This window comes from Macaca fascicularis, chromosome 20 (genome assembly GCF_037993035.2).
Source record: "Macaca fascicularis isolate 582-1 chromosome 20, T2T-MFA8v1.1".
Taxonomy (NCBI): domain Eukaryota; kingdom Metazoa; phylum Chordata; class Mammalia; order Primates; family Cercopithecidae; genus Macaca; species Macaca fascicularis.
The window spans coordinates 75,500,377-75,523,378 of NC_088394.1; the positions used below are offsets into that span (position 1 = coordinate 75,500,377).

At 42.9% G+C, this 23,002-nt stretch overlaps 1 protein-coding gene and 1 long non-coding RNA gene across 5 annotated transcripts in view; one reads left to right on the top strand and one right to left on the bottom strand.

The window, feature by feature from the left end:
* Positions 1–17,008, bottom strand: part of MAF (MAF bZIP transcription factor) — a 391,888-nt gene extending 374,880 nt beyond the window's left edge. For 2 of the 4 annotated variants that reach the window (XM_045381904.3, XM_074026757.1), the window contains exons 1-2: positions 15,053–16,279; positions 2,071–2,132 (exon numbers count right to left, since the gene is read on the bottom strand). In XM_045381904.3, the coding sequence (XP_045237839.1) occupies positions 2,099–2,132; positions 15,053–16,170 (1,152 nt within the window). In that variant the 5' untranslated portion in view covers positions 16,171–16,279 and the 3' untranslated portion in view covers positions 2,071–2,098. Of the gene's footprint in view, positions 1–2,070; positions 2,133–10,623; positions 10,835–15,052; positions 16,280–16,383 lie in introns of those variants that run through there. The other 2 variants (XM_045381903.3, XM_005592863.4) reach the window with 2 other exon arrangements.
* A 212-nt stretch (positions 17,009–17,220) lies between these two features.
* On the top strand, positions 17,221–22,899 carry LOC135968882 (uncharacterized). The gene is made up of 2 exons (XR_010583897.2): positions 17,221–18,645; positions 21,825–22,899. It is a non-coding gene; the product is annotated as an uncharacterized lncRNA (long non-coding RNA).
* The last annotated feature ends 103 nt before the right edge of the window (positions 22,900–23,002 follow it).

A 23,002-nucleotide genomic window follows, 5' to 3' on the forward strand; every position in this document is an offset into this window, starting at 1 on the left:
TTACATCAAATAGCCAAATCGGGTGAAAGGCATACAAGTAGTGTGCAATTGTTGTCTATGTTAATCTTCATATTAGAAGCCCTATTTTAAGAAGGCACAATCTTGGCGTAGCATGCATGCTGGTTGATTTGCGTATGTTAAGCTGTAACATGCCCTAATGAAAAATGTTAGTCAGGATCAAGGGATGCTACTGAAATAGAGATTTTAATCTTTTTGAGATACCACTTGGGATGAATATTTTGTAATATGTCCAAGAACCATAATATAATCTAAAATGCTTCTGAGAATACATAAAAGGTAATTAAATGACTCCCCAAATAGCTTAGGATTTAGTTTTTATATCCTAGCCTAGAAAATTGTCAGAAATAAGCCATGAAGCTGTACATGGTTGAAATTAGCCAGAGAGCAGAAAAGCTAGTGGTTCATCATTTTTGGCTTCCATGACTGAAATCCCTTAACCAAAGTGACATTCTGAAAATAAACTAAGTAACTCCCCCAAGAGTACCAAGTATTGAACTTTTCATATATCAGCTTATAATATCTAATATCACAGAGTAACTTCAAGGAATTGTCCTTCTCCTCCCCAAATTCCCCATCTGACCAAATGCCTTTGTCTTTCTTGCTCTCACCTGTCAATCATGTTCACAGCTGAAATTTGATTTCTTTCCCACCAGTAACCTTATATGAAATATTACCAGGGGGTAAGGACCAGTGTGAACCTTGCCTTTCAAGTTCATTAACTCTTTGCTCAAAATGGATGGTTTCAATGTCACGAAATCTGCCAGTGGACCTAGATCATCATATTTAATAGGTGGTTCTCACATTGTAATGATAAAGGCAGAGACAATAAAGGAATAAAGCATCGGAACTGCATGCGTATACTCAGACACACAAATTAACCCCAAAGGTATACACTGAGTTTAAATCTATGTATGGGAACTATTAAAGAAAATGTTAATTTCATCTAAGAGTAGAAAATAAACAACGAAATATTCATAATCCAGTTATTTAAAGTAAGACTCTCATGGTAGCACCGTGTAGAGGTAAGTAATCAGATACTATTTTTAAAAAGTGGGAAAAGAATAAGGCTATGTTTTCCCAACACTCTCAATTCACTGGATCCTTAACCTACCTCCTTTGCAAAGAGCAGCAATTTGAAAGTGTGATTTTCCCCCCCTCAGTTTCACTAAAACCCAAAAAAAATATATTTCATGCAAATTTCTCAGCAAGCAAAATTTTTAATTAAAAAAAATCAAATGTTCCATTAGCCAATAAGAGGTGATAAGAATACATAAAAAACTATGATACTAAGTAATTATTACTAAGTAATAATTGGTGTAAGAATGTTGGTCTAGCTTTCCAAATGAAGAGGGTTCATAATAAAATTCATGCTGGGACACTTGTAATTGAAAACCCATTTAAATAGCTCAATTCCATTATTTTGATAGATGAAAATCAGGTTTCAGCTTCCCACCCGTCTCCTCCTTCCCCTTCTTTCTTGTTTTGAAGTGGGGAGGGGATCCATAGCCACATTTGGACACAGAAGTGGGGACATACTGTGCTTTGAAATTACACTAAAATGTCCAAATGTGAGCATGAACTGAATTATAAGTGACTGTAAATTTGAAATGTTTATGAGGCCCCAGCAAAACTGGCCAAGAGCAATGAATACTAGTTTCACAGATTCACCCAAATTATTTGACATTCAAGTACAAGAAGTAGCTCTTTGAGTGTCAATAGACTGACGTTGGATAAAGCTGAAGATCTGAGATCTACCCAAACTGGATTAGTAGCTTGACATAACACATGGATGTAATGAAATAAATACAGAAAAAATAAATGCATGCTGGTTTTCACATCTATCTCCCATATCACTCCTCTTTGGCATCTAGCATCACCATGTACATGACACACGAAATCCAAATACTAAAACTACTGAAACAGGAACTTTTCACATCTAAAAAGTCAGCAGCATTCTTTGTTTGCTTCCTTGCTTTTCCCTTCATTAAAAAAAAAAAAAAAGAAAAAGAAAAAAACTCAAGCACATGCAAATCAAAAGTCAAGATGTACCTCTTTGACTTCAGGCAACTGGATTTTTTCACATCACTGATGCAGAGGATTCCCTTGGGTACCTGATTTAGTAAATATATTAAAATAAACAAAGGGTAATTAATAACCACGAAGAATGTTTCAAGAACAGTATGCTACAGGCAGCCTAACTATCTATCAAAAGGGCAGAGTTACACCAAAAGAAGAGTGATTTTGTTCCATTTGCTTTTGTGTGGTGGCCTCAACCCTGCCAAGCCAGAGGAGGGGTTGATGTAGAAGGGAATGGCCTGCGATACAAGTTCATTCCCTCTGAATATTGCTCTCCAACCAGGAGGCTGAGATAGCCATAACCCACTGTCTGGCAGCCTGGATCAGCTTTGAAGCTGTCCTCAGTTCAAAGGGAGTGAAGAGATTCTGGGTTCAGAGCAGGGAAGGATTAGAATCATTTCTGATAGCTTCTCTCAAGTGCTTTCAGGCTGCTCAACCCTCGAAGAACCACACTGGCCCAGCTTCCACTGGTGTGTGCTAGGGTTCCTTCTCTTCCATCTCCCCCAGCCTCCTCTGTTGCTCTGTCTATTCTGCCAGCACCACTGACCTTAACTGCAAATGTTCTTTTAACAAATAGAACTGCTTAGATACCGCCTCTTTATTTATTAACTTCTGCCCTGTTTAAATTAGTAGCAGGGAGTGCTTAGAACGGTGATATGAAAATGAGGTTGCTTAAAAAAAATCTTTTTGCTTCACAGTGAATAACAAAGCACAGTAATTCAAAGTAGTTAGCTTTCTATGGTTCAAAAAACCCTTATTGCTATTAGCTGTACTAATGTAAGTGGCAAAATAATTATCATTTACTGTACAGAGTCCAATATTTTCCAGACAGCAGTTTAATAACAAAGCAGACCTGTCATTTCTTCCTATAGTTAGTCACACTGTACAAGTTCAGACTGTCAAAATATATTTAAAATCTAATTTAAAAAATTCAACATGGTCACAGAAAATCTGTGTACAATAACGGTGATAAACTAGTAAGTCAATCTAATTCTTTTTCCAACATAGATACTCAGTTATTTTTCTTTAATCCCCCACACTTTTATTTGGATTACTTTACAATTGGTGTGAACAAATATGCTATGCTCATGCACCTGCTGAATTCTCTAGGCTGCTGTAACGGAACATATAATCTTTCTTTACTTACATTTTCATTCAGCGTAACCCTCTAATTCCTTCAAATGCCCTTTATCTAAATGGTAAGACTATGCCCAAAGCACTCAGATAAATAAATTCTTACCCTTGTATCTGTCAAAGCTGCCCCAAATACATTATATGCATTTATTCACATTTTGTGTAGAAATGCTTTTCAAATCTTAAGGTAGAAACTACTCTCCTTCACGTATTAGTATACGTTATTTTTTGCCAAATATATAATTTCTATGCAAACAATAATAGGAAAGAAATAAGAAACAGACTGAAGTGATAAAACCAGGAAGTGTATCAGTATCAGTTGTTCTCCATTTGAAGTTCAGATGGCTAATCTCTTTAAAAAAAAAAACAAAAAAAAAAACAAAAAAAAAACTTCCCCTATAGGATTACTTTTTTTAATCTTTAGAAACAACAGATTCTTTTAGAAACGCAAGTGAATCGAGTTTAAAAGCTTAAGAGATTGTGGGGAGAATATTTTTGTAATTCCTTGGGGGCACTGCAAACATATGTTAAGCTTCGGCAAGGAATATTTACATGAGATCATATACTTGTGAGGCATTTTTCAATTTTAGAAAATTATTACAAAGCAATAATTGGACGTAGGCTTTGCAAAACACCCCCTTTGCCTTCCTGGCCATATCATTGATAGTCTCCGTTATTTTTGAAGAAAAAAAAACCAGGCCTCATTAAATGCGATATTTGGCATCTTGCCTGAAATCTCATAAAGTAGATGTCCTTTTTAGATCATTGGTGTCATTTTCTTCAAGATGACCTCTACACTCTGGCCACCTGGGGAACCCATCCTGTTATCAAAGCAAAAGAAGGGAGGCGAGGTAGATTCTGTTTGCACACATGAATAGCGTCCAAAAGCCACTGCAGTTTCTGTGTTCATATTACTTTCCTTCAGACCAGTTACTGGGGAAAGATGGTGGGGGAAAAGGAGGTCTCACGTAGGGGTAAGAGAGATTTTTGAGCTGGGCCGCAATGAAGTAATCTAAGCCAGATGTCTACCAGCACATAGCTCTTATACTTGGATCTGTTTACCTAACAATTGAAGAGTTCTTTAAATAGCACAGGAGCGTGCACTGATATTCCAGGGAAGATTTTAAAAGGGCTCATTACCTGCACAGTGCGGTAAATTAACATGGGGATCACAACCTGAAAATGTGTCGCGGGCTGTCAGCATGTGTCTCCACACTGCTCGGAGTCACAGAAAGTCGGGCAAAGGGAGCTTACCTGCCTTTTACGTGGGAGGATTGCCCTAAGACAGCAGTTTCAGCTCAGGTTCTGCGCATGCCTACCAAAGGACAGAGTTGACCGATGAACTCTGCCTTTCGAATCATTTTTATTTCATAAAGTGGGAACTGTAGATTTATCTCTCTTTTTTCTTTTTCTTTTTCTTTTTTTTTTTTTTTTTTTTGAGATGGAGTCTTGCTGTTTCGCCCAGGCTTGAGTGCAGTGGCGCAATCTGGGCTCGCTGCAACCTCCGCCTCCCAGGTTCAAGCGATTCTCCTGCCTCAGCCTTCTGAGTAGCTGGGGTTACAAACACGTGCCTCCACGCCCGGCTAATTGATGTATTTTTAGTAGAGACCGGGTTTCACCAGGTTGGCCAGGCTGGTCTCAAACTCCTGACCTCAGGTGATCTGCTCGCTCGCCTCGGCCTCCCACAGTGCTGGGATTACAAGCACGAGCCACCACACGGGGCCAGATTTATCTTTTAATAGCTTTCCCCCTCCCTAATGTGTTAAAGGGTTCCAGGAATGAATGAATGAATGAATGAATGAATGAATGAATGAATGAATTGTTTTTAAGGCAGATTAAAAAATATATTGGAGTGAATGCCTGAAGATGGAAAGACACAAACATCACGTTTTAACATATTTAATCTTAGAATGATTACCAAGGGTTTTTCCGTCGTCTATGAAAAACAAGATTTACACAAAAAATCTGACAGTGTAAAAAGCTTCTCAGATACTGACATCTTTGTTTTAGTTTCAATATATTTATCTGTTTTAGTTTCAATATATTTATTTATATATAGATACTAATTTACATAGAAATCCTTCCCTAAGAGAGACGGAGAGAATAAAAAGGAGTTTTTTTTTTTTTTTTAAGTTGTAATGATACTTGCCTAACTTAAGTATTCTCACAAACCGAGGGTCCCTCTAAGAAAAAGGTCCCTCATGGAAAAGATCCGTTCTGAAAGTAGTGGTTTTAAAAGTTTGTCCTCTTGAGACAGTTCCTGGATGCCTGAGATGTGTCTAGAACTGTGTGAAATCCAAGAATGCAGGCAGGACCCTCATCCTGGCGCTGTTGGAGCAATCTTCATAAAGTTTGCTTGACTGACTTTGTTTTATAATGTGCATCAAACTACACCACGGAAACCCCAAACCGTATCGAGATTTCCATAAAGATTTTTAAATACGCTATCTGCCTTTCCTCTTGCCTTTCTCTTTTTCCCTCTTACTCTGTCTCTAACCGAAGAAGGAAAAAAAAAAAAGAAAGAAAAAAGAAAGAGAAAGAAAAAAAAATCTGGAAAATGGGCCGGAAAACTAATAGAATAAAAATCAAATGATTTGGAGCTGATGTTCTTATTTACAGAGGATTCCCGGGGCCGCTATCGGGTGGAGCGAGGGGATCTCAAGGTGAAGGGCGGAGCCATGCGGGTACCGAGTCTTGCTCCCTCCCTGCAGGCGCCCATCCAGGAGAGCGGCGCACCAGGGAGTTTTGATATCCCCGGAGCTCGCTCCGCTAGGGCAGTACTCTTGACTTTTTAAACCAAATTTGAACACAATCCTAGCTCCTGCAGGGGTGCGGCAGCCTGGGTGGGCGCGGGGCCCGGGAGCGCGCTGCGTGCGGCCATCATTAGCGCCCCCGGACGTCGGGCGGCGTCGTGGGCATCTCCGAGGGGCGCTGTGTTGCTGGCGTCTGAGCGCACTGGCTCCCTGGGCTCTGCCGCGGGTCTGGGACTGCAGGCCCTGCCCAGGACTGAGGGACGCGGTAGCTTCAGGCAATCTTCGGGACCCGCCCCCTCTGTCTGGGCTCCAGTCCCTGCGCACCTGCTGTACACCGCTCGGGGGACCCCAGAGGGTGGGGAGCACACCCAGCCCCAAGCAGCTGCAGCCACCAGGCTCGGGCAGTGATGCCCAGGGCCACTGTGCCCCGCAGAACCCATGCATAAAGGACTGGAATGCGGTGTTCCTGTCTGGGGCCCGCGGGTAACCGGGGGCGGTGGTGGGGGATGATGGAGGGGCATGGAGGGAGGGTTGTTCTTAGAAACTGGGAGAGGCGACAAACTCAGCATCCTCTCTGCCTTTTTCTCCTTCATTCCAGGCTTCAAGACCATTGCACCAAAAGCTCTGGCCAGCTTTGAAGATTGCAACTGAGCTTCCAGTGCTGCTCCCCGGACGGACCTTCTCCCCATACCTGTCTGTGTCTACACTTAAACAGGGGCGGAGGTGACTTATTGGGTCCCAGACCTCAGCTTCCTCCACTTGTTGGCCTGAGGACAGTGCCTTCTGAGGCTCTTTCATGGCCCTGGAATGACCAGGCATGGGAGGAAAAGGTGTCAGAAATGATGGAAAGGACTCTGAGATTTGACAGGAGTCAGGTGGCAAGGGTGGAGACCCTGGTGCTAAGGACCTCACTGTTGTTTCTAGGACTCTGTGGAGAACTCACAACCTGTCAGTGGCTTGTCAGTCACACTGCAAACATCCTTCTTGGTGGAAGGTTTTCGGGGGACTCAGAATGACCCGGAGCTGACCGCTGGTGACTGGAGGTCATAAGCCAAGGTTTGCCTGTTAGTCCGGGCCATACTCTCCCAGCCTCTGCATGCAGGTCCCTTCCTCTCCTGTGCTCTCTGGGCCTAGTTTGGGGTTGCCTATTGTCCTGGGATCCTCTGCCTGCTTTCCTTCTGCAGAATCCCTCCAACAAAGTCAGAAACCCACTTCTACAGGCCTCAAGAAGTGGTTGAGGTCATGCAGAGAACCAGGACAACTATTGGTTGCAAAAAGGGACTCTGAACTCCTGACCTAATTTTTCAGGCCAGTGTTCCCTTTACAACGATCCTGGTTGGGGATTCTGGAAGGAGAGTGATTTTCACTCCTTCCCACCCAGTTCTATAAGGTTTCATCACTTCTCCTGTTCCCTAATGGAAAGCACCAACCACAAGGAAAAAATGGCTCTTTGGAATCTTCGCTTGGAAACGGTCAAGGCTGGTAATCAGAATATTTAGAATAGAGAAATTCAGAATGCGAATCACCGGTTTGCAGCTCACACCAAGGCATGGGTTGGGGGGTGAGGGGCAGGTCGAGGAGTGCAGGGGAAAATACAGAAAACTATTTCCTCTCCTTCCACTCTTTTTCCCAAAGCTCAGCAGACATGACTCCTTCATCCTCCTTTCTTGCATTAATGCTCCTTCTAATTGTAACTGAAGATCTATCTAAGGTGCATCTCTGTAGAAGGGAGGAATGTGATTTTGCAATCCATAGTTCTAATTGTTGGGAAAACTGTTATTTAATAAAAATGAAGGAAAAGAAAATTAACTGCGTTGAACAAGAGAAGAGGTGCTCAGTAAATGCTATGATTTGTGTAAGGAACTGTGCATTCCAGTCATAGTCGTGGAAAATGTGTTTTGTGAGTTTCTTAAAACTGTACGACTCTGATGAAAATTCATATAAAGATCTTATTTCTGTGTGTTGTTGGTTTGCTCTTCCCCTCTCAGCCTTTTTCGTTTGGGCATACTTATGGAAAACACACAGAGGGCCTTCAAATTTAAACAATAAAATACTGTCATGATGTCACAAAACTATTGCAATGACCGTTTAAATATTGGCACAATATGTCTGGCTGGTCCAAAATGTCACCATCATCAAAGCACAGACTGATATATTTATAAATACTCCAATGTTAAGACATTAACGATTTCCTCAAATCTCTCCATTGGGGTTTGGTCCCCAAGATTGTTTTCAGAAAGGAAACATGTGAACGTATTTTAAAGAAATGGACAGCCGAGCCTAGTTCACTTCTGCCATACGTGCATGCACACTAGGTCTGACTTTAGCCACGGAGCAAGTGAAATTCACACTGGTAACAGGGATTATTCCTGGGCCTCCTGCTTTTAAAGTTCTCCTTTCTCTTGTTTCCCTCATTTCTCACCTCCTACAAATGGTGCAGGGAACAGGGAGCCCGAGATTTTATTTGCTACGCCTTCATGCAAAGCAATTTGATTTGTTTGTTTAGTTTTGTTTTGTTCCTCTCCAAAGGGTAAAGATGCTCCAAATTTGTGGCAGGACTGTGTTTCTTTATGCCCCAACAATCATGAGACAGCCTGGGAGACTGAAATTCTCTCACCCTGTCCCCTACCCCCGCTAGGGGAAAAAATGCTAGACAGAGCTGGGTTTGTTCAGGAGCTGGGGCGGAGCAACGCCTGGAGAGAATTCCCCTTTTCTGGGGCTGTTTGATGTCTGAATTTTGAAGATTTGTATCAAAAGCGAGAAAAGCAATGTTATGGGAAGGTAGGTTAAGGCTCTTGCTCTGCTTTTAAGCCAATGCTTCAAAACAAACAAATCCTGATTGAGGTGGCTGGACCTGGACCACCTCCTTTATAACTACTGTATGGCCTGCCTGAACTTCGGATATCTTCTTTTAGATTTAGGGTGGGCTAAGAGTGAAATCAACTTCCAAGTTTCTCTTGGAAAGAGAAAGGCATAGGCCCCAAATTATTCATGCAGCATCCTGACAAATAATCAGAGGAGATAAAAATTGGAGCCTATCACTGCAGATAAAACTTCTCTAAAAAAAACCCAAAACAAAAGAACTAAGACATTTCTTCAAAGAGAAGGACAAAATTATTTTTGAAAAATCAAATGACAGAGAATCGTAGTGGGGAACCTTGCAAATCAGCAATGTGAAGCTGGTAAATCTCACTTCCTATCCCCTCTTAGTGAATGTTTATATTAGCAGCACTAAGAAGAGCTTGGTTGTGTGTTTTACTGGCATGGAAATCAGACGGCTGAAGGTTGTCACTCATGTACTCATGTATTTTAGTCTTCCAACCTATCTCAGTCTTTACCGGCAGGCAAAACAGAAAAAAAAACAAAAAGAGAGAGAGAGAGAGATACAGAGAGCGAGAGAGAGAGACTCATGTGGCAATCAGACTTTTAAATATATTGATTGGCTTAGTAGACTGGAGGAGTGTATTTCATAAAGCCAAGAGTATGTGAATACGGAAGTAAGTTGGCCTAAACAAAAACAACGGCCACAACAGCAAAAGACTCCCAATGTACTGTGCTTGGGAACCTTTGAATGTGTCATAGGCAACTCTAGATATTTAGACCAGGACATGCTGGGAATGCAGCTACCGAGACAGCTGTGTGCCATGTTTGTAAGGGTGACCACGATTTGCCTTCTGTCCACTGCTTTTAGCAAGAAAACTGGTGGTGTGGCAAGGGGGAGGTTCTACTTCAGAACAGAAGTATCTAGAATTGGTGTTGCTAAGTAAAAATGACTGGGGTAAAGGCACAAGGGAGAAAAGATCAGAGCATGAGCATCCTGCATTCAGTAATAAACACCGTTTCCCATCGGAGGGGTCTGTGTTGAAAGGCGCCCAGGTAGTTATGGCTTTGAGACAGTGAGGAAATGATGTCTCCATAACAGATTTATCTGCTAGGCAAAAGTAGAACCTCTGCCTATTCGATGTCAATATATTAATGTGTCAGATACACTGTAAAAAAATATTACATGGTTTTTGAAAAGGGAAACGTGCAAGAAGCCAGGGAAATTTAAAGGAGGTGATTTTTTTTTTTTTTGAGAGTTTGTAAGCAAAAAAGAAAAGGGAGCAAAAAATCACACAGAGGGTGTGTATTTAACTAACTTTGTATTTTGCCACACATTGTTTTCATTTACAGCTATGTCTGACAAATGGGCAGGTTTGACATCACTGATAAGCGCAATACTGTCTAGGGCCTACGAGAAAACCAGGGGGCTCGGCTCCACTGGAGCCTCTGCCCATGCATTTGTTTAGGGAAGGGGAGTTGAATATCAATTTTTCTTCTTAGTAAAATTATCTGCCAGAGAAACAATGAAGCATGAAAAAGTACTATTTAGAATGTGCATGCCTATATATGCTTTTAAAATGCTAACTGTTGCATTCTGGGAAACTTTCCATTATATATATGCATATATATGTATCTTCGTAATTTCAGTGAATTTTTAAAACTAGTATGGCAGGTTGAAACCATCGCACCTGTTCACTTGCACACACCATAAATCGAAAAGCAGGAGTGCGCTTTTCTACGGGTCTCTATGAAACCCCCAGACAAGTGGCATAGTTAATTACTATGGAAGTTATACATTTAATAGCCTTCTTCTCTAACACAGTAATTTTTATTTAAAAAGGAGACTAAACAGAAGTCAGGGGTAGGTGGTTCTCCATGACTGCAAATAATAATGATTTTTTTTTTTTTTTAATGTACAGCTCTCACACAAATTTCATTTTGTGAACACACTGGTAAGTACACGATGCTGGGGCTTCCAAAATGTGGCGTATCCCACTGATGGCTCCAACTTGCGAGTGGGCTCAGTTCTGTAATTGGAATGAAAGGAATTTTAACACTATTTAGACAAAGACTCAAACGCAGCATAAAGGGGAAAGCTAGATTTCCTCATATGATTTTTTTTTTAAATTTAGAGACTTATTTGTAATGAACAGCACTTATTCAGGATTTAAGAGTTCTTTGTAAAAAACAAACAAAAAAAAAAACCAAAAAACATGTATTTGTGTGCCACTCCCACTATATACTTCAAAGTTTTCAGTAACTGTTATTTCCAAAAATGCCTTTTACTAGGAGTTAACCCTCTCTTACAGCCAGCCGCTCAAACCTCATTTTTGCCAGCACCTCTGCACTTGATTTTCTAAAGTTTATTATATTCAACCGCCTTGTAGATTCCTACCAAAATGTTTAATTCTACACAACTGTATTTTTCTCCCAATCCAGGCCTCATTCGTCATGAGGTAACTGCAATAACTACATCCAGAATATCCCTCTTATTTTGAGAATGTCTTTGCCTAAAATCTTTCATCAGATGCCGAGATTTTTGTAAAAGCGTTCTCTCCATTTCTGCTTCCTCAGAGTTTGTGTATCTCTTAGTTGTGATCAGGGAAAAAAAATAAATAAATAAAGGAAAGAAATATCTGGAGTCAAGAACACTGACTTCAAGCTCACGAGGGAAGGCTTACTATTAAGACTTTTGATAAGCAAAATTAAGTGTGGATTCAGGAGCCTATCTAAACTAGCACATAAAGGAAGGTCAAAATGTCGAGGTTATACACTGTCTTCATGTTCTGTGAAAAATAGGCAGGAAGGCCAGATGATAAACTGGCCAGAATTTAGCAGCACCAAACACAACCTGTTTTCTTCAAAATAAGTCTTTCAGTCAGACTTGCAATATTATCTTTTTTTAAGAACTGCAAAAAACAAAACAAAAGCCATCGTGTTTGGCTCTATTTTCAAAACAGTGCTGGCTTTGTCTAACATTCTATTAGTGTGCTAGGGGAAGTTGACTAAGAGTGCAAACTGCATGAATTTGTAACATTAGTTTCATGAATTTGTGTCATTTAAAAATAGGTCAGTGCTTAGGAGTCCTGCTAGTGAAGGTAGTTTTGAGTCTTTCCAAGTGATCTTTAAGTCAGTCCCCAAACACAGCCTATTTTGGGGTAAATACCAATAAATGAAAACACAGCCTATATTCCACACAGGTATTATTTTCTGCTTTTATTTCTGGGGATAGCATGATCTGAAATCATTACTAGCTCATCTAAGTAGAGAAGTTCTCCACTGAATATTCATGGTGAAATATGATTTGATAACACAGTTTAAACCAGATACGTACTTGGAACTATGGAAGTAAGGAGTAGATTTTCTTTTTCCTATTTAAGACAAATGACCTTCAATGTTAAAGAGAAAAGCAAAACAAAACAAACAACTTTGATTTGTCTAAAGTGTTTATGTTAAATCTTGTCAGGCCTTGCTAACAAGAAAATCACGGTGTGTAAGAGAAGAAGGAAAAATAATCAACTTTAGTGAAAAGGCAAGCGCTGTTTCTCTTTACCATTAAATGCCTATGTGCCCAAGCCACCTCTGAGGCGCCATATTTGTCTGGTTCCTCTGTCTTTGGATGGGCTTGCCCCTGATCAGAAGCGCAGGGCCATGTTCAGGAAGCCTAGTTCCACTGTTTTGTTTTGTTTTCCCACCAAGGGCAATTACGGCTCAACTCATTTGAAAACTGAAAACTTTGGGGAGAAAAAAATGAGGTCATAATTTACATCTCTATTAAATATTGCTAATCAATATATGGGGCCAGCCTCCTCACCTCAAAAAACAGCCTATAATTTCACCCTGAATTACTGCCTCCCTATTCCTCCATGAATCCTTCCACTGGAGAAAAGGATGCATTTTACACTTTTAACGAGGTTGTTGGGCCCAGTTAAACTGTACACTAAGAAACTGAGTACAGAATCAAAAAAAATGCCGTTTATTATTGTAGATTATTCTTTTTCTTGATATAACCAGAATTGAAAATGAAAGAAAAGCACATAGGAACATCACGCGTGGTTAGTTAGTAACTCAAGATATAAAACAATTTTGCACAGCAAAATATGTAAAAGAAAAGTAACTGACAAGATTTTTTTATATTTATTGTGGTAAGATTTACTTTTCATTTCTTTTTAAAGACAGGATGTCAGTCCCTGAAAATAACATTTACTGATTATTGCCTTTAAAACTGTGGATTTTTTTTTAAGTTACAGAAAATCCAGTTCTGCACCACAATACAACTGTAAAAAAATCTGCATCATCTTAAAACTGTGCAGTAATGCCATTTTTATAACTGCATAAATTTTATTAGCGTTCTAAACAGTTTTGCAATTTTTTTTGTATTATATGCTTGCAGGTTATATCTTAGTGCAATTCAGTCCCAAATACTTTAATTTTGAAAAAAAAAAACATACATTTTTGAATGTAAAATACCCCTACAGATATAAACAGGGGCGTTTCCCCTTTTAATACTTTGGTTTTCAATACAGTCAGTGGTATAGCAAAAACTACACATACCCAACTTATATTTAAGTTGCAAGCACATGCTGTATAAGCTACTTTTTTTAAACAGTCCCCTTGCAAACTCTACCCCCCTTAACATCACAACAGTAAACAATTTAGTGCATCAATCTTTTAAAAAATCTACAGCTAAACAGACCTAACTCTTTCAAATTTATCTATAACATTCCTTTATCTGTAGCATACATTTTAACTGGGCTAACAGATTATAAAAACTAGAATTAAATTATATACTAGAAACCCATAGCATTCCACATTTGACAATGACCAAAAGCCAAAAAATATAAAATAAAAATAAAACCAACCAAAAATAATGGGGCAGATTTCTCTTTTTTAAAAATAAACTTTAGACTGCTTTTCGGCAATAGCACAATTTTAGTCCCCAAAGTGGGGTGTCATTCTTATTAAAAAGAAAACATTAAGAGTTCTTCAATGTTTGCCAGGTTAAATTTGTAACCCATTCTGGTATCTTTCACAAGGAATGCCTTCAGTGCATTGGGAGGTTGAAGTTCTGAGTAACTCAAAGCAGTTTTGGAGCAGATGCAAAATTTCATGGGAAGAAGGCTCTACGGTTGCACTTTTTTGTTCTGAACTCAAAAAAGTCATGAGGCAATAAAACAAAAGTATGAATGCCATGCTATAAGTCTTCGAACGTCCATTTCCAAGCCAAAAAGAAAAAAAAGGAAAAAATAATTATACCATACATGTCCAGCATGCAGGCTTTTTTTTTTTATTAATATAATGTCTCTTTTCCATAAAGTCTTTGAAACAGTTATAGTTCATTGTTGCTAAGACAAAGTAGCAAGCATAATAATGCATGAGATGAGAATGAGTTTTTTTAATGGCAGACTAAACTCTCAGATTTGGCATCACAAGGCCAAAACTCACAAGTCACACCCAGAAGGTTGATGCAGGCTTGATTGTGGAAGGTTCATGAGGATTTTTTTTTCTCTATTTTAGCATAACAATGCTAAAAAAAAACCCGATGGAACTCGGCACGCTGCAAGTCTATAACATTTCACATTTTTTTTTCCTTTGCAAGCTCAATCTCATATGAAGAACTCAGGAGAAGAAAAAAAAACTTTGCTTTTTTTTCTTTCATCTCGGAAGAGATGGTTTGAGAGGGAGTGAGGGTGGAGGTTGGAAAAAAGGGGGGCAACACAGCAAGCTCCAAAAGTAAAATAAAAAAAAACCAAACAAAATAAAACACACACACACACAGAAAATGAACACCAGTTCATGAACTGAAGGGGAAGAAGGAAAAAAAAAATATGTGAATGATGCAGGCTTCAAAGGTGAGCAACGTTTCACATGAAGAACTCTGCTGAGATCTTTGAACATTGTGCAAGTCCGGGGGTGGGGGGGGGGTGTAAAAAAAAAAAACAAGCTAGCAAGTTATGGAGAATTTCAGATTGGCAATCCATGAGCCAGACACCCATTCCCTCCCCAGTTTAAAACAGCCACCACCACCACAAACTCAAGCAGGGTGTGGGGTGTGTGTGTGTGTGTGTGTGTGTGGTGTGCATGCGTGTTTGTGTGTCTGTAGGGGGCCAAGGGGGCCAAACTCGGTGAGGGTGGGGGGCGAGGTGGTGGTGAGCATGGCTCTGGAACTAGCAAGCCCACACCCGAGTCGGACCCCCGCGGAGCACTTATCAGGGTGGCTAGCTGGGATCGCGTGTCAGACTCACATGAAAAACTCGGGAGAGGACGGGTTGTCGCTGCTCGAGCCGTTTTCTCGGAAGCCGCTGCTCACCAACTTCTCGTATTTCTCCTTGTACGCGTCCCTCTCGCGCACCAGCCTGGAGATCTCCTGCTTGAGGTGGTCGACTTGCTGCAGCAGCTGGTTCTTCTCCGACTCCAGGACGTGTCTCTGCTGCACCCTCTTGAAGCGGCAGGACTGGGCATAGCCGCGGTTTTTCAGGGTCCGCCTCTTCTGCTTCAGCCGGATCACCTCCTCCTTGCTGACCCCGCGCAGCTGCCGGTTCAGCTCGCGCACCGACATGGTCACCAGCTGCTCGTCGGAGAAGCGGTCGTCGAAGTGCAGGCCGCCGGCTGCGTGGTGCGGGTGCAGGGCGCCCCCCGCCCCCGCCGCGCCCCCGCCGCCTCCGCCGCCGCCGCCGCCGCCGCCGCCCCCGGCGCTGGCCGGGCCACCGCCGCCCGCGCCCCCCGCGCCACCGGCCGAGGCGGACGCGCCGCCCGCGGCGCCGGGCGCGCCGGCCGTCGGGTGGTGGTGGTGGCCGGCGGCGTGGTGGTGGTGGTGGTGGTAGTGCGGGCCCGCGCCGCTCTGCGCGGCGGCTGCGGCGATCACGGCGGACACCACGGCGGCGGCGGGGCCCATCTCCTCGCCGCTGCCGCCCAGGGAGGCTCCGGCGCCGGCCCCGGCCGCCGCGGCCAGCTGCTGCGCCCCGCGCGCGTAGCCATCGAAGCCGCCCTGGAGCTGGTGGCTGTTGCTGATGAGCGCCTCGACCGCGTCCTCGGGGCTGAAGCCCAGCGCCTCGGGGTTCAGCTGCTGCGGGTAGCCGGTCATCCAGTAGTAGTCTTCCAGGTGCGCCTTCTGCTCGCTGCCCGAGCCCGGGCTGGGCGCCGAGAAGCTGGGGGAAGGGGGCACCGAGCTGCACGGCGTGCTCATGGGGGTGGAGGACAGCGAGCCCCCGGCGATGAGACGGCCGCACTGGCTGATGATGCGGTCGGTCTCCACCGGTTCCTTTTTCACTTCAAACTTCATCAGATCGAAGTCATTAACATATTCCATGGCCAGGGGACTGGTGGGCAGGTCGGAGTTGCTCATTGCCAGTTCTGATGCCATTCTCCTGCCGCCGCCGCCGCCGCTCCGCCAGATGGGCTGCAGGAGAGGGGCCAGCGGGCTGTGCTGGGTGGCCAGCGGGTGAGCCAGCTTGCCGGGCTGGGGCGCTTCTAGCTCGCGCGGCGGTGGCTGGCCCGAAACCTCCGAGCGCGCTCACACACACCCCCCCCGCCCTGCCCGCGCCCCCCGCGCCCGCCCTCCCTCCCCCCTGCTCACGCCAATGTGCTCCCTCGCTCGCCCCGGCCCCTCCTTGCTCGCTCGCCTCCTTGCGCGCAGAGCCGGCGGCTTCAGGCTCGGGAAGGTCCTCCGCGGGCTGCGGTGGCGGCGGCGGCGGCGGCGAAGCTGGAGGAGCCCGGCCCGGTGCGCGGCGTCCCCCGCTCGCCGCTCCGCTGCGCGCTTTGCATAAGGAAGGGCTCGCCTCGCCGGCCCGGGCTGCAGGCAGGGCGCGCGCGGCGGCCGCTCGGGGCTGGAGGCGCGGCGGGCGTCTGTCCGGGCGGCGCGGGCCTTGGCACCGGGGAGTTAACACTTCATGCTTCTCGCCTCCTCTTCTGCTTGGCTCTCTTTATTATTTTTTTTCTTTCCTCTCTCTCTCTTTCTCGCTCTCTCTCCCTCGCGCGCTCTCTCCCTCTGTGCAAAGTGCAAGGCAGAGGTGCAGCCCGACTGGAGGAGAGGGAGGGGGGAGTTTAGTTCTTTCTTGCTTTTTTTTTTTAAAAAAAGCAAAATAGCGAAGTCCTGGGGAAAGACAAGGCAGGGAGCAAAGGGGGGAGGGGGAGGCCAAGCCGACAAGCAGCCCGAGCTACAGCTCGAAGATGAAAAAAGATTTTAAAGCCTCTGATCCAGCAAGAAGAGTTTAAAGCAATTGCTGAGTTTTATAGCACTCGTGACGTCAGGTCCAAATGAGAAATTGACTGGCACTCCGGGCCAATGGGAGGCGGCGAGAGCGGCCGCGATTAGCATAATAGTATAGAAACAAGGAAACTTTTCGGAGCTGTCAATCAGGGCCCAATCAGCTGACTGTCAGCTGGGACGGGCTGGCTTAACCCTTCCTGCGCCGCTGCCTACCCGGGAGGGAACGAGGCCCGGCCCAAAGTTTGGTGTAAGAGGGGAGGGAGTTTTTCCAGAGGGGCTTCGGCAACCCGGGCGGACTTGGAAGGACGGTTTGCTTTTCTTTGGAGCGCGAGACAGGCCTTCCATCGGAGCCCCAGCTCGCCAGGGGCTCGCTTGGCTGGGATTGGCCTGATTCCCCTCCCTTGCCTGCCCTCCACTCCTAGAATTATGAATTCGCCTCCCAGCTTTTCCTCCTCGCACCACCTCTGGCACCCAGGTGTCTGCCGGGGGACCTTCCTTCCCTGAGCCTGGCCGTGCCCGGCGCTCAAACTTGGCCGCAACTCTTTGTCCCTCTCTCGGGCGGCCGGGGAGGGGAAGGGACCGGGAAGCGAGGGATGAGCTGGGGTGTCCGGATCGGGGCTGCGGGCTGGACGCTGCCCCGCCGTGCGCCTGCCCGGAATGCTGTGAGTCCGTGGAGAGAGAAAGCCCATTTTATCACTCTCTTTAAAAGGAGGTAAAATAAGTTGGTTAGAGGCCATTCTTCACGGGGACTGGCTGCCCGCTGGCGTCGCGTGCCCTTGGACGGACCGAGCGCCTATGCGAGATAACTCCAGGGAAGCTCAAAGTCAGGTCAGCCGGGCTCAGCCCTCCGGCTCCTAACTGGCCAGAGTTTGGCCTTTGAGACTCAGATTGCGCCCTCTCTCTCTCTCTCTCTCACACACACACACACACACACACTCTCTCTCACACTCACCCATCCCCTTACGAAATCTGACCTCTGTTTATCAGGGTCAGGCGCGCCCTTTGCACTTTTACGTTTCCTTTAATTATTTCGGACTTGATCGTGGCGGGGAGCAAGGGGGAAAAACAATATCCCAGCCCTCACCAGCTCCCCTCGAAGGGTTAAATTTTAAACCGCGGTTTCTGGAACTAGCCCGGAAACCCAGAGTTGGGGGGGGGGAGGTGGGCTGGGGGAGGCTGCTCCCCCCACCCCAGTTGCAAATGCTAATAAGTAGTTCAATTTTCTAGATCGATTCTGTTAAAGTGTATGCAAAAAAGAAATAAAAAAGAAAGAAAAAGAAAAGAGAAAGAAGAAAACCAACAACTAACTCTGTTTCTAAGATTTTAAAGCGATAGGCAAGTCGAAGAAGCAGAGATTTATTTGGAGAGAAAGCTCCTGAAACCGACCCGGCCTTTGGAAGACCAGTCCGCCTGCTTAGAAGTTGGGACTGTTGATTCCTTCAATTAATGAAATGCATTTGGTGTTGTTAATCGTATTTATTTTACTTTATGGGCGGGGGGGTGGGGGGAGACTCTAGGAGGGTGCATTAAAAAAAAAAAATTCTGAAAAGCCTGCAAAAAGACCGAAGCGTGGAAACTATTGTTGGAGCGAGTTGGTTTTTACCTCAACAGCGCCACCTTTCGGCAAAGGTCAGTTGAAATTGATCCGTGTCCAGTTTTGTCGATGAAGTGAAAAGCAGCTGGTTACCCAATGTGGAAGGAGGAAAGAGGCACAGAAAGTTAGTTTGACTGAAGTGGGAGAACCCGACTCTATAGGAAAGGGGCCGAAGAAAGTGCTGGCAGATGCAGGGATCATTTTTGCCCCTCCTCTTCTTGATTGTTGACAAAGAGGCCAGGGGATACAGACACCCTCCAGGTGTAATTTCTGGCTGAGACCTTTGCAAGCGGATCCCCATGTAACAGGGCCCCAAACCCTTTAAAAGTGCCAGGAGGGATTTTCAACGGGCTTTATGGCAATATCAATAGAATTAAAGTTACTTTTAATTCAGTGATAAATGAGATGTCTCTAGTAAGATTAAGTGCAGTGCTATAAAGTTGTTTATCTGAAAAGTAATTCTCAGAAAACCTGACTTCTGACACTTAGTCATATATTAAGCCAGCATCTTGAACATTGCACTTCAGAATGGTCTTCCCCACCCCGTAGCATACTTTGCTATTTATAACCTCAGGTGTCTCTCACTCGCTCCTTGCACCAGATTAGACCTGTGTTAATTTCTCTGATCCTGGTAGCCTTCAGTTTGAGCAAACCCAGGAATCCTTAATGGGAGACTTCCCAAAAGATTTGTAGGCACATCCTAATCTGAAAAGGGCAGCGCTGTCCGTATTTTTCAGACAAGTAATGTTTCTTTTCATCGAGACTGCAGAGAAGTTGTTTATAAGGGTAGTTTTGGTTTTATAGGAGCATTTTGTTGGGTGGAATAAACTATGTCTATTACCAGTTTGGGGAAGAAAGAGTGAAGATTATGTCAATATTTATGCAACCTAGCAGAATTCCCTTGTTTTCCTTCTCTTTAACAATATTTTACCTAGTAATGAAGTTAAGGGATTATAGTTTATGTATTTAGAGGAAAATCCACACTTTCCATAACATAAGCATTATGTCATTTAACATTGCCCATAACAATAGTTTTCTAGGTCTTTTTAAAAGTCAGTAGTCACAAATGTCTGAAGTTTATATTTTTCATGTAAAATAGGAATTTAAGTATATTTAGAAGGAATTTACTTTATGATATATTTTTAATCCCTTTGCATCATATTTGTGTTAAAAGCTGTAAGGTATGATCACTGCCTCTGAAAGCAGTATTATAATAAATAATATTATTTTATACACAAAATTTGCTAATGGTGAAGACTATGCCGTACACATTCGTGGCAGAGTATCTAATTGTTACATTGTTATATATCATTTCTACAAATTAAATGCCCATGTTTGGGCAGCTAAATATATTATTATCTGCACATTTTTATGGTTTATTTATGTACACTGCTGTCAAGACATGGTATTTTTATTTCTCTTATTGCAAGGTCTTTTATAGTCTCCCATTTTCTCCTGGAAAAAAAAAGAGAGGATCAGAATTATTTTTTTAGATGTGTAGCAGTAGTGCTCTCAGGCTTACAACTTAATTCTCATTTTTATCCTTTTTACGTTATTATTTAGTGATTCACAGGGGTGTCTAAACATTTACAGTTCTCTGTTAGCAGCATTTCTTTTATAACAATTGAGCTCTCTCATTTTAATTAGTACTATTCAGGTTTTTGATTCTGTACAATTACAGTGGGCCACATTTCCTTAGACTTCTTGGCTAACATTGTTTGTTTCACTTCTATCCAAGCCAATCTAATCCAAATACAATGTGAACTGTGTTTTCTTACTGCTTAACATCCCCTTGCTATATATACTCTAGTAATCTCTGTAGAACAATATACAGTAATTTAGAAACCATGCATTTGTCATTATTGACCAATGCAGACCAGTAGTATTAAAGTTTCTGAAAGCAATGAATATTTATAGAAGATTTTTGAGGGGGAGGAGGGCATGGGTTGCATCGCATAGAATATTGTGACACAGTAACATCAGAAACACAATGATAGTTTCACGTCAGGACATACATAACGACTTCATGCAAAAGTGAAAAACAAAACCCCTGTACATGTCCAACTTACAAAGATTAAAAGCTTAAAGGAATATATTTTTCCTGATTGTGAGTTACAGCAACTCAAATACATCATGCTGGAATCAGACATCCATAACCTGAATAGAACGGGATGCATCAGGTATAGTGTCTGAAGTCTTTGTTTAGGAGCTGATTTTATGGGGCAGAACTAGCCAGTGTCCACTAAATTTCACTATGAAACCAACTAAATTGATTTGAGAAAGAGTTCTTCAGAGTAACTGAATGATAAGGCGTACCCTGTTCTTAGGTCTAGTGTTAGATAAATCCTTTTAACAGTCTTCAGTTAGCAGGGTAAGTAAATCACAAATCACTGTTAGCAGATTCATGGAAGAAAATTAATAGAATCAGACGAGATAATCTGATAAGGGTAAAATTGCTGAGGAAACAGTCTTGCCTCATATTGGAGGATGTGAAACAACACTCTGATTACTAGGAGTCGTTACGAATAGGTGAATTATGTGCTAAATAATCATCAGAGTAATTCAGCGTGTATTAATTCTTTTCTCTTTAAGCAATTCACAGTTGTAAGTTAAAGCCGCTCTCTCTTTCAAGACACATCTTTTATAATTTTTATTAGAGGTAATTTATTATTTGCATTACCTGTATTTACTTCATAATTGAACATTTTGCATTCAAATTTATGTAATGCATTATGCTTGAGAATATATTTCTGCCTGATTAGCATAAATAGTCACTTACCTCATGAATTACTAACAAAGTTTATCTTAAAATATAGGTTTTTTTATTAAGTGGAACACAAACGTATGTACAATAAATTCTGATTTTCCAGTGCAGTTAGAGAACAGCTCACATTTGGTTACAGGGAGGCAAGGGAGGAAGCAAAATATAGATAAATGAGATGTGTAGGTTTCTTTCCAAGGGTATCATTTAGATGGGGGCGTATGTGTAGGGTGGGGTAGGGGGCAAAGTGAAGGAGAAGGCCTAGGCTTTCCGTACACTGTTTGGATTGGATGATCTTGACATGAAATGTGTACTCTGGAAAAACCTGTAATTAGTGATCTCTGCCTTTGTAGAGAACCATGATAACAAGTAAATTAGCATTGGAAGAATTTGGGTTTTTTAAAAATCATATTTTTGTTTCATTTATTTGCTTATTTGTTTTTGTCTCTGCAGGGTTCTTCCTTGGAAAACAATATACATCACTTAATGAAATCTGTTTGTTTTGCACAAGAGATATAAAAAATCCAGACGTTTTCTTCAGTGAGAATTCCTGGGAAGGTGTACCAACCTTCTTTGCTTTCTTCACCTGACAAAGACCCAACACGGCCGCGCAGACTGGAGGTGTTTAATACATAGTTTTGTGCACACCTGAACGTGGGAATGAAAGGGCTTCTTTGCTTTTAAACAATAGACAGAGCTATAAAATTATGATGGGGCCTGTTTTCCCCCACTCTTGTCATTTTCAGTCAATAGATTTCCCGGATTTCTTTTTCTGTTTGTTTGTTTCCACTTTCCTTTTTCAGGGGATAGGCATCTCCTTAGATTTTTGTTTTCCTTCAATTAGGGTCAGCTTTATGATTCGTTCTTCCACTGTCATCCTTTTTCATCCTCTTCACAGCCTGTACTGGTGAGGGAATTTGTCTCAAAAGCATTCAGCCCTTCAAAGATTTTTATTGTGGTGAACTCAGAACTGATTAACAGAAAAGCAGAAACAGAAAAGGGGACCTGATATGAGGGCGATCATGATGCGCGTTGCGTCTCTCATGGTTGATAACTCAGAGGACAGGCTCCTCGGTAGTGCGGTAGTGCTAGTTCTGTGAAGTTTTTCACCCTCCTTCCTAGCCCTGAGGGCGGGGTGATTCATAGCTCCTGTTCCAAAGGCATTCAGCAGCCATTCTACCTGGGAAAGAAACAGAGTTTTAGAAAATACAGACCAAACGTAGACACGCCTGTGATTACCAGGATGAGTATGTCAATGCAGGTGGCTTCTGAATTTCTGTTTCTGAGTTTGTTTGGCTGATGCCTGAGTAAAGGGGTCCCTTACAGCCCTGTTTTATACCTTAGTTCTTGGTGGCAACGTGGGTGTTGCTGATATCTCTGATGTGTTTTTCTGTGCGTTGAAAACCCCAGACATGCTCTGTGACATCCTCACAGCATCCCCCATCACAATGGAGTATTCCTAATCTGAGAAAGAATAGCATATTGGGCAAACCTCCCCATCCACTCAAAATAAAATTATAGTAAAATTTACAGACCTTCTGTTAATAGTTTTTATTTAGTACCTTTATAACAGTGATACATGCTCCTTGTTAAATATAAACATTTGAACAGGACAGAAATAAGAGGCTATC